The sequence below is a fragment of the Pithys albifrons genome, chromosome 5 (assembly GCF_047495875.1).
Source record: "Pithys albifrons albifrons isolate INPA30051 chromosome 5, PitAlb_v1, whole genome shotgun sequence".
Lineage (NCBI taxonomy): Eukaryota > Metazoa > Chordata > Aves > Passeriformes > Thamnophilidae > Pithys > Pithys albifrons.
The window spans coordinates 46881888-46894121 of NC_092462.1; the positions used below are offsets into that span (position 1 = coordinate 46881888).

Below are 12234 nucleotides of genomic sequence, written 5' to 3' on the forward strand. Positions count from 1 at the left end.
GATATATGAAAGCATGACCCACAGCCCAATGCAGGCCCGTATTTCTGCTGTAGAGACATTGGTTGAGAGTCTCAAGACGCTGCCTGCAGAGGTAAAAGCGATCAGAGAGGAAATTAGGGAAAGTCTCCAAGTGGCACCAGTGCGAATGAGAACCTCTGAAGTCAGAGCCAGACGCCCCCCAGCCAGAGGAAGTGGACAGACCTCACGAACTGAGATGTGGTACTTCCTGGCCAAACATGGAGAAGACATGGGACGGTGGGATGGGAAACCCACCCGTGCCCTTGCAGCCCGAGTACAAGAACTGAAGGAGAATGGAAGAAGGTCAGTGAGAGTAAGTGCAGTCCCAGTTTCCCACGGGCAAGAATCTGACCCACAGGAGGGCACCTCCCAGGTGTACTCATCGAGAAAAGGTTCTGACCGCTATGACCAGGATCAGTGTTAGAGGGGCCCTGCCTCTAGCCAGGTAGAGGCACGGGACAACCGTGTCTATTGGACTGTGTGGATTCGATGGCCTGGTACATCAGACCCACAAAAGTATAAGGCTTTGGTTGATACTGGCGCTCAATGCACATTAATGCCATCAGGACATGTGGGCTCAGAAACTATTTCTATTTCTGGGGTGACAGGGGGATCTCAAGAGTTGACTGTGCTAGAAGCTGAAGTGAGCTTGACAGGGAGAGATTGGCAGAAACACCCCATTGTGACTGGTCCAGCCGCCCCATGTATCCTGGGCATTGACTACCTCAGGAATGGATATTTTAAGGACCCAAAGGGGCATAGATGGGCTTTTGGAATAGCCACTGTACAGACAGAAGGGATTGAACAATTGAACTCATTGCCAGGTCTCTCAGAAAGTCCTTCTGCTGTTGGACTGTTGAAAGTTGAGGAACAGCAAGTGCCAATTGCCACCACGACAGTGCACCGTCGGCAATACCGAACGAACCGTGATGCTGTGATCCCCATCCATAAGATGATCCGTGAACTGGAGAGCCAAGGGGTGGTCAGCAAAACCCACTCACCCTTCAACAGCCCCATCTGGCCTGTGCATAAGTCTGATGGAGAATGGAGATTGACTGTGGACTATCGTGGCTTGAATGAAGTTACCCCACCGCTGAGTGCCGCTGTGCCGGACATGCTGGAGCTCCAGTATGAACTGGAGTCCAGGGCAGCAAAGTGGTATGCCACTATTGACATTGCTAATGCGTTCTTCTCCATTCCTCTGGCACCAGAGTGCAGGCCACAGTTTGCTTTCACCTGGAGGGGCGTGCAGTACACCTGGAACCGACTACCCCAGGGGTGGAAACACAGTCCCACCATCTGTCATGGACTGATCCAGACTGCACTGGAGAAGGGTGAGGCTCCAGAACACCTGCAATACATTGATGACATCATTGTGTGGGGGGACACAGCAGAAGAGGTTTTTCAGAAAGGAGAGAAAATCATCCAGATCCTTTTGGGAGCTGGCTTTGCCATCAAACGGAGTAAGGTTAAGGGACCAGCCCAAGAGATCCAGTTCCTGGGAGTGAAGTGGCAGGATGGACGCCGTCAGATTCCAACAGAAGTCATCAATAAGATCACAGCAATGTCTCCACCTACCAGCAAAAAGGAAACACAAGCCTTCCTGGGTGCCATAGGGTTCTGGAGGATGCATATCCCAGCATACAGTCAGATCGTAAGCCCTCTCTACTTGGTAACCCGTAAGAAGAATGATTTCCACTGGGGCCCTGAGCAGCAACAAGCCTTTGACCAGATCAAGCATGAGATTGCTCAGGCTGTAGCCCTTGGACCAGTCAGGACAGGACCAGACGTACAGAACATGCTCTACTCCGCCGCCGGGAATAATGGCCTGTCTTGGAGCCTTTGGCAGAAGGTGCCTGGTGAGACTCGAGGCCGACCACTTGGATTCTGGAGCCGAGGCTACAGAGGATCTGAAGCCAACTATACCCCCACAGAGAAAGAGATCCTAGCCGCCTATGAAGGAGTCCAAGCCGCCTCAGAGGTGATTGGCACAGAAGCACAGCTGTTTCTGGCACCTCGACTACCAGTGCTGAAGTGGATGTTGTCAGGACAGGCTGCCTCTACACATCACGCCACTGATGCTACCTGGAGCAAGTGGATTGCCCTGATTACGCAGCGTGCCCGTATAGGAAAATCAAATCGCCCTGGGATCCTGGAAATCATCACAAACTGGCCTGAAGGTGAAAATTTTGGTCTAGCAGATGAAGAGGAAGAGCAGGTGACACGTGCGGAAGAAGCTCCACCATACAATCAATTGCCAAAAGAGGAAATACGCTACGCCCTCTTCACCGATGGCTCCTGTCGCATTGTAGGGACTAATCGCAAATGGAAAGCAGCTGTATGGAGTCCCACACGACAAGTTGCAGAAGCTACTGAAGGAGAAGGTGGGTCGAGTCAGTTTGCAGAGCTTAAAGCCGTGCAGTTGGCCCTGGACATTGCTGAACGAGAGAAATGGCCAAAGCTTTACCTCTACACCGACTCATGGATGGTGGCCAATGCTCTCTGGGGATGGTTAGACCGATGGAAGAAAACCAATTGGAAACGCAGAGGGAAACCCATCTGGGCTGCCGATATATGGCAAGATATTGCCACCCGAGTAGAGAAGCTGATTGTGAGAGTCCGCCACGTAGACGCACACGTGCCCAAAAATCGGGCCAATGAGGAACATCTCAACAACCAACAGGCAGACCGAGCTGCGCAAGTGAAAGTATCACAGACAGATCTGGACTGGCAGCACAAGGGAGAGCTGTTCTTGGCTCGATGGGCCCATGATGCCTCGGGCCATCAGGGCAGAGATGCCACTTATAAATGGGCACGAGACCGAGGGGTGGATTTAACCATGGACATTATCTCTCAGGTTATCCACGACTGTGAGACATGTGCTGCCATTAAGCAGGCTAAGAGAGTGAAGCCCCTGTGGTATGGTGGACGCTGGGATAAGTATAAGTACGGGGAGGCCTGGCAGGTTGACTACATCACACTGCCACAGACCCGCCAAGGCAAGCGCTATGTGCTCACCATGGTGGAAGCAACCACAGGGTGGCTGGAGACACACCCAGTGCCTCACGCCACTGCTCGGAACACCATCCTAGGCCTGGAAAAACAAGTGCTGTGGCGACATGGCACCCCAGAACGAATTGAGTCAGATAATGGAACTCATTTCAAAAACAGCTTAGTTGCTACCTGGGCGAGAGAACATGGCATTGAGTGGGTGTATCATATCCCCTACCATGCACCAGCTGCCGGGAAAGTTGAGCGGTGTAATGGACTGTTGAAAACCACTTTGAAGGCGTTGGGTGGAGGGACTTTCAAACACTGGGATCAACACTTAGCAAAGGCTACATGGCTAGTCAACACTAGAGGCTCTGTCAATCGAGCCGGCCCTGCCCAATCAGAACCCCTTCACACTGTAGATGGAGACAAAGTCCCTGTAATACACCTGAGAGGTATGCTAGGGAAAACAGTCTGGATCAACCCTGCCTCAGGCAAAGGCAAACCCATTCGTGGGGTTGTCTTTGCTCAAGGATCTGGTTCCACCTGGTGGGTGATGCAGGAAGATGGAGAGACACGATGTGTACCTCAAGGGGAACTTATCTCTGGGTAAACGACTCATATTACTGTATTTGTAAACACTTAATTATTTGAAAGAAAATTTAAGTTTAATGTAGAGTATCGGCATGGAAGAGAATTTAGGGGTGGATAATGTTGTAGTTTGGGATTATTATGTAAATTCTCTCCCCTGCCACTTAACTGCCCAGGCCAGCGGTTGACAAAAGAAGTAGTTAACTGTGATCGCTGGGGTGGGGGCAGGTTTGTCTCTTTTGGTTTTTTTTTGGATATTCTCCTCAGTCTTGGCTCGGCGGAACGGGGGAGTGGGGGCTCCAAGGAGGCAGGCTGCCCTGCTGGTTACTGCTGGGGTTTTCCCTGGCTGTCTTGCCGCTGCCTACTTCGGATTACTTTTTCCTGCCGTGCTGCTACCTGCCTTGGATTTGCTGCTGGTCGCTCGTACCTTTTCTGCTTCTTGGACGGGGAACACAAGGGAAAGAGACTGAGTCCATCTGAAAGCCCACTGCTCGTCTGTTTCGCTGGAGAGGGACTGAAACTCACTCTGCAGCCAGCGGGCTGTGACAAGGACACTTAAGTATAACCTTTTCTCCCGGAGGAAAACCTGCTGGGTTTTGTTGTTGTTTTTTTTTTTTTTCCTCTTATGGTGTTGGGGAAGTGGGTTGCACTAGTCTGTTTACATATATATATATATATATATATAGCAGTTATCCTTCTTGTATTAAAATTCCTTTTCTTAAATTTGATAAAGAGTGGTGTGATTATTGAGGAGGAGGCCCCTCCCCTGCTTGTGGGTAAAACATTTTGGTTTTTCCCCTCAAACCGAGACATGATCAGAATGTAACACTTCCTTCAAAATGGATATTTTTCAACAGCAAACCACAAACCAAGTTATATAGTGCCTTTGGTTCCAACTGTGTTCTCTTGAAACTTTTCAGAGGAAAAAAATTAGGCAGGATTCTGTGTCCTATGAGCTTTAGTCAGCTACATAAAGCCTGGCTATGACAGAAGTATTTATCTTTTTTAATAGTTAAGACTTTTTTTCTCCCAGTAGTTCAGTCGATGTTTGTGTTTCCATTTATGAAGGTACATACATAACTTTTGAAGTACCAGTGTCTTTGCCCTCAAGCACTTTTACACTAAAGGACTTTGTTTTTTAATTTTAAAATTATTTTTAAATTATTTTATAAGCATACAGATGTCTAAACAAGTTTTTCCATCTCCTTAATCTTCATAAATTTAAGTGACACGCAGTCCTCCAGCCATGGTTTTCTGGCACACAGGAACATTCTTTCCCTATTACTGCCTATAAACTGGCCCACCTGTATCCTGGTACTGCAAAGACGTGAATATCTCCTTACCTTTATGCTGTAAATCACCTTTCCAACCTCAGGTAGCCTATTAATGATAACTACAGGACGGAATATGCATGTAAGAGTTTTCAAAACCAAGCCTTATGCTGTTTATGCTGTCCCACATTCTGATTCATCCATCCAGAATGGACAGTAGAACACCTGCAAATCTGAGCGTTTGCATGGGAAGTTTTTACCCATTGATGCAGGGTGGATTTCAAACTCTGTTCAAAGACAGGGTCTATAAATAGCATATATTACTGAAATAAATACATACAGAAATAAATATATTGATGTACTAGAAGGAAAACAAATTACTAAAACAAAGTCAACCCCCTTCCCATGGTCCACTATGAGGCACTAAAAAAAGTCTTGAGAAGACCAGTTCTGTTGCTCATGGAGAGGCTGCTGAGTGTTTTTCTTATCTCTTTCTCAAGATTCATGCACAAAGTGTCTGCACTCCAGCAGCACGCTTCACCTGAACAACTCTATCAGCAGGGAATGTCATCCTGTGCACCACGTCAACACAGCAGGGCTGCTGGAGTAATTCTTCCAGAAATTCTTTGCAAAAGAAAAGGGGCGAGCTCACTCCCTGAGCTCTGGCTGTTCCCACTGACATACAGTGGGAATGAAAATCCCTTTACAAACATTCATTAAGCAGCGAACACTCTGTAACGCTGAGGGCTCTATGCTGAGGCAATACCTCGGTATTTTCAATTTTCTAGGAAAGGAAAAGAATAATTACGAACTATTATGGCTTAAGATTGCTCCAGGTCATTGCTTAGGGCTGTTTGCCAATGCACAGCGCGTACTTCATATTTAATTAATCAGGCGACCGCGGCGAAACTTACTATTTTTGTTGCAAATTCCATCCCCCCAAGTCTCGAACAAACTGCCCTTCCCAAGCGCTACCCCGATTTCAGCGCAGCATCCGCGCTGCTTCCCAGCTCTGCAACGCGCGGCTCCGTTCAATTAAAATGTGACACGGGAGAAGGTGGGGGGACACAAGACACGTGTGTAAAAAAATATTAGTTAAATCTCGAATCCTTCCTTCCCGGGGTGGGTGAGAGCTGGAGGGGCTACTCCCAGCTCGGCGGCAGCGTTTTTAAGAGGATCGTCTCAATTTGCAAAGATGTAGCGAGGCGCTTTTTTTGGATGGTTTGCGGTTGGGGTGGGGCTTTTTGCGCTTCCCTCCCTCCTCCCCTTTTTCCTTCCCCCCGAGGACAGCCCGGGCCGGAGCGGGGGCTCTCCCCGCATCCCCCCCGCGTACGCAGACACCTCGCCCCGCGTCCCTCACCTGCACCCGCGGGGCGGCGGCGGCTCCATCCCCGATGCCACCGCGGAGGCGGCGCTTGGCGGCGCCGAGCCGGGCCGAGCCGTGCCGCGGGGGGGCCCCCGGCGGAGCGGTGCGGAGGGGAGCCCTCCCCGCGCCTCTCCGCCGGGGGCCAGCCCTGAGCGGCGGGTCGCGGTGCCGCACTTCCCCGCAAGCAGGAGGAGGGCGGGGAAAAAGAAAAAAGGGCCGGGTTATCAATTCCCTGTTAACTCTTCTCCTTGCTGTCTTGTCTCAGCCCTTGGGCGTCTTCTGCGAGGGGGTTGGTGCTGATGGAGATGATGGTGGCGGCGGGATGCTCCGTCAAGGGAGGGTTGGGGGGGAGCAGCAGGGTCCCCGAGCTCTTCTAAACCGAGGTCGATGGGAGCCGTGCTGTCTCCAATGGTGGCAAAAGCGCCCAAGAAGGATTAGCCCTTACTCATTTAAAGGTTAAGCTCAAAGCTAACTGTGACTCGGTCCTGTGTGCAAGTCTTCCCATCCCGTGAGCCTTGAGAGTAATTTTTTTCTTCCCATACTCCAGCACTGATTCCTATTAAAGCAGTCTAAAAATGGCAGATTGTTTCTATACTTTCCTATACTTAACAGGTGTACACAAAACCCGAGCCATGTGCCAGGACACCTGTCCTAAGACCTTATAAATTATGTATAAGAGATGATGGATAAAGAACTACTCAATGAAATATCAGCCAGTATGACAGGCAGGGATTCAGCACAGCATTTCACAAAGCACTGAAGGTATTGAACTATTTACTATTGCATAGAGTCTTTTGCTCAAATCAGCTTTAAATGTACCTGGAGATGGATTATGGGGAACACAACTGCATATTGATGGCAGTTTCAAAATAGCCAAAATGACTCAAGAACATTGATTTCTTTTATTTTGACAATCTCATCTGAACTATAAGAACAAGAGAAAATAACTATACTGAAGACACATAAACCATTAAATATTTTATTAAATGTACCAAAGCCATGGCATAATGATGAAACTCTAGGTTTACATTATCAAGGTATTGAAAAACTAAATAATAAACATCTGAACACTTTCAAAGAGCTATGACTACTATAAGATATTAATGCCCATTACATTTTATGTTGACTTGTCCCTGTTACTCCATACTTCCATGTACATCTCCTACTTTAATTCTGCAATGTAGTGTCAGCTAAATTGACTGGTGCAGACCAATTAGGGTCTGCCATTCCCAGTCTCTTTGAGATACCTTTTTCACAAGATTATGTCATATATGCCTCATTCTTCCCTCAAGTAAAATTTCTGAAGTGTGAATACCATCTAGTCCATATTATTTGTTGACATCATTATTGACTTATTTTAAAAGCTTGTCAGTTTGAAAGAACTGTTCAATCTTCTTAGAAAAAGATTCTGATGTAGACTCTTGAAACTCTCCCATGCTGAATTCACACAGACTTTCCTCTTACAACTTAATCTTTTCTGGCCACTCCTTTAAACTATGATTATGTATCAGTCCTATAGATTATCTGCACACTTCCTGCTTCTGATGCATTTGAAACCAATGTTAGTCATGTAACTTAATGTACTTTAGGTAAAAAAAGAAAACAAAACCCAACATGTTTATTAAGGTCTCATCATGGTATACAAATTTAGGCAGAATGAAAATAGAGTGCTTTTTCCTTTGAAGTATTGCGCATCTACATTTACATAATAAACTGCAGTCCATAGCAACCCCTTCTCCCTAAACAACTAAAATACCTCATCAAAATCAATTTTTTCTATATTAAAAAGTATTTAGGTCACTAAATTAAATGACCAAAGGTTGGAAAAGCCAGAAGGCTGCCCTTGAAACCTAAATTCAGATCTCTTGTGCATCTGCATTGCAACCCTGTACTTAATTATCAGCTTGTCTGCAGAACACCAGGCTCCATTTGGAATGAAATTTTGTAGTGACAAGCATGTGAGACCAGCTAATTATGTCACCTCCTGTGTTCCCATCCATTTATTCCTTTACTTTCTAGGGTCTCTTTTGTGCTGATCCCTTATCATCCTTCATGTGGAGATTTCTCTTTCCCCAGTCTGTCTGAAACCCTTACTCTTAAATAACTACTTTAGTAGTCAGTCAGGTAAAGGTTTTTAACATAGGGTCACAGAGATTGGTAATTATTCTTCAAAAGTTGTGATTTTCCTCCAAAGGTGAGAAAAAAAATAAAAGAGAAAGGAATAAAAACAAAACAGGGAAAAAAGATAATGAAAAACAAGGAAACAAAATTTTCCAGGTTGAAGCAGTAAAGAAATAAGGAATTGAGGTCAGTCTTCATGATATCATAGACCTTCCTTCTTACAACGGATCAGCTCTCAAATTACAAGCTGTACAAAGAGACAGTTGTAATTGAAAGCAAAAGGAGGCATTAAGTTTCCTGATGCCTTGGAGGGGAAGGATCATGCCGTATTTAAAAATAAAGCTGCAGTGTGTCTGTAGACATTCTGGAAAATTGATGATTTTTTTTTAGTTTGTGACAAAGACTACTTTCCAGCTGCTTCTTTTGGAAGAAGGCCTCACCAGTCAAAGACATTGTTTCCTCTCTACAATGGGTATTACAAAGAATAAAGACTTTAGAGAGGGTTATTTTCCATGGTGATGCTTCCCAAAAAGGCTAAAGCAATAACTATTCAATAATTTTCTTTTTCCTGGAACATGAAAATCCAAATAAAATTTGAGGTAGAAAAACATTATTTCCTAAATGAAGTCGAAATACTGCTTTTAGTTCACTGTATTAGTATCACAAACACCACTGCTTCCATTTTCCAGTCAATATCACAAAATTCATATTTTCAAAAGAAGCTGGTAAAAAAGATAGTTACTCTCATGAGTGCTTCAGTCTTTAGTCTTTCTGACCCTTTTCAATACACTGTCTTTGCAATCATTGGCAGTAGAAATTTGATTTTTTAAAATAAAAATCAGAATCTCATTCTTATTTGCTTCCAGCAGTTTTAATAATTAAAAAACCCATCAAAATTGTGATAATACTGCATGTTGAGCCATGCTGCAGGATATAATGGATTTACTTTGAATGTGATAAGCAAGCAGAAATAAGCAAGCATGTTAAAGTCCAGTAAAATAACACTCATGACTTCAGGAACATACCTGTGCAGATATTTTTCCCATAGGCTTATTATGCAGGCAAGCTCATGTTGTGGGAGACTTGTAATGTGTGACCTTCAAAACTTACCATGCAGAGCTGCTGTGGGGATTAACTAGTTAAGATTTGTAAAGTGCTTTGATGATTATAAGGCATTAAGTTGCATAAGTGCTAAGTGCTATTATTTAATACTTAGTATTATAACCAAGCTTTACAGGACAACTCATGTTATCCTCATTAGAATGAGTCTTTGTGATTTCAGTACAGTTGTTGAAAGAGATAAAGCAATCAGAATAGACCACAAAAGAGAGAAATTCCTTTTTTGTTTCACTATCAGAGACTAAAGTGAGATACAATTGTAATGGTGTGGCAGAAAACTTAATTGAAAAATAATTATTATGAAATGCAATAGTAGAAATCTGCTAAAAAATGCAGGGCTCCTTAAGGTCTCAGTTCTGTCATTTGTATTTAAAGTATGTCCTATCTTACCCAAGTAGACCTGTGGACTATTCTCTCAGAAGAATTTTATCATCGGAGGGACAGTCAGTAGGAATTGGTAAAATCTGTACATTCATAAGTTGTACTTCATACATATTTTAGCTTAGTTAAGTGAAAATTTTGGAAGAAAGATGAACATTGACTGTTGTTTTCATCAATCAGATTGAGAAAACCTTGTTTTAATACAGTTGCTTTTTTGAGTTTCATTTTGATATCAACCTTCCTTGTTTTATAATGTCAGTTTTCAGCAGCAGAAGAAGTCGTTGGGATTTTTGTGGTAGCAAAATGGCAAAGCATTTTTTAAATAACAATGCAAAACAGAGACAATATGATGTAATTTTGTGCCTAAGTGTATTGTAGACAGAGGACCAAAAGTGTTTCAGGACTGCTGACAGGCACCTACTGTAGAGGTTAAGGTGGCATAATGTCAGACCCTGGGCTGCATCCCAGCATCCTGAAGTCTCAAAGACCTTATTTGGCATGCAGGGAAGGAGAGTGGGGTTTATTTACTTTACAGGGCTAATTATTATTCAATAGCAGTGTCTTTGCAGGACAAAGCACTGCGTACTTACATTTCTTGCCTCTGCAAAAGTGCTGCAGACATTTCACAAGAACAGAATTTTCAAGTATATGCATTTCCTCTCTTGTAGCTAAAAATAAAGATTACTTTCCTATAGTGTTTTGACATTTTTATCTGAGTTGAATCAAATAATACAAATTTGCTTCACTGAATGTCTCATCTGACCTGAAATTTAGCTTTAGAGATAAGTAAAGGTAAAAAGAGGGAAAACAGAAAGTGAATAATGTACTTCCATAACAGAAATTCATGTCCTTTCTTGGGTCAAGGAAGCTGCAGGCCCCCAGTGCTCCTACTTCTCTTTGGAAAGCATAAACCTTGATTTCTCTGTTAACAACAATCATGTGTCACAAGAGATCAAATTATTAGTCCCAAACTCAAATAAAGTCCATGAAAAAGCCAGAGTTGAACTTAGCTTTCTAGGCACTGACCTCTGTTCCAGACTGCTTTAATTTAGACACAGCTTAAAACAGACTAGAACAGTGCAGTGCACATTGCTCAGAGGAGAGATTTGTGTATGGCAAATTTGACTCTGCACTCTCTGTTTCACAGGGTCTTACCAGGTTCTTGACCAGCTGCCTCAGGAGATGTGCAACACTGGAGGCAGAACACTTCATTCAGGTTTGGCTCCTTAAGCTCAGAAGTGTTGGCACAGACATTCAGGGCTTCTTTATTTTCAGCAGGTTTTACAGGTTTTCCAACCTTTTATCTGAGGCTCCACTCACCTCCACAGTTGCTCTCCCACCTCAGTGTCACAGCAAAAGCAAGAAAAACAACTCAGCTGTAACAAACATTATTTTCTCTTTTCAGGAACCTTCATCTTTCATTTCCTTACTACCTTCTGTTTTGTTTAGAGTCTTAAATTATACAATGGCAGCTGCTCATTATTCATTTTTTATTCAAATTATGGGTTGCTTACACTGTTGCTCATACCAACAGTAAACTATTTGACCTGCATTAAGGTTCTTAATGCTTATTTTGGCAGAAGTGAAATTGTGTTTCTGAAAGAGTGGACATTTACCAGGTGCATTACAAATCTAGTTAGAATTTGGAAAAAAATACAATTGGCTCTTCTGATGCCTGAGTTACTGAGCTTGAAAGATACGACTGCTGTGAATTTCATGTACTGTGCAGACCATCACACACACAGGAAATAAGATGTATGTGGCTCAGTTTTCATGTGATTTTAGTATATTGAACAAAACCCATTTAAACACTGTAAAAACAGAACCATCAACAAATGTTTTCAAATTTTGCTTAAAACAGTCTCTGGTGTACAGGACAGCAAGAAATACAATAAGCGAGAACCCCATCAGTCCTTCCATTTCCATGGATCACACACCACTAAAAGACAGTACATGTGTCATGCTGGCTGTAGCCACATGAGACTCCACAGTGGACAGTATTGAAAGATGGCAGGTCTGCAGTCTCCTCGTATTCACAACAGACCAAGATCCTTACAGCAAGACCATGTGCATCTTTCTTATCTTTTCCTTTTTTCAGCTGGTAGATGTGTTAAGAATCGGACCTTAAACATTATCCTTTTCTGCTGAACTAGCTACCTGAACTACTGTGAATATGTCAGTTCTCTGATGTCCTAAGCTCCCAGCAGAAACTGTTTGCCTGGGGCTGTAGAGTCCTCTGCCTTTTCTCCTTAATCCCTAGGGCTACTATGCTTCCTGCATACCCCCATCCTTTAACTGTCAGGACCAAACAGACCAAAGCTCTCATCCTGGCCCAAAGCATTGAGCTTTGTTTTCTTATCCATCAACCCATTTCAT

At 44.0% G+C, this 12234-nt stretch overlaps 1 protein-coding gene across 4 annotated transcripts in view; it reads right to left on the reverse strand.

The window, feature by feature from the left end:
* TRMT9B (tRNA methyltransferase 9B (putative)) overlaps positions 1 to 12234 on the reverse strand; it is a 118755-nt gene that overhangs the window by 21420 nt on the left and 85101 nt on the right. For 2 of the 4 annotated variants that reach the window (XM_071556436.1, XM_071556434.1), the window contains exon 1: positions 6232 to 6477. The exons of 1 other annotated variant lie outside the window; for it this stretch is intronic. In XM_071556436.1, coding sequence (XP_071412537.1) covers positions 6232 to 6260 — 29 coding nt within the window. In that variant the 5' untranslated portion in view covers positions 6261 to 6477. Of the gene's footprint in view, positions 1 to 5785; positions 5810 to 6231; positions 6478 to 12234 lie in introns of those variants that run through there. One more of the 4 variants, XM_071556438.1, reaches the window with a different exon arrangement.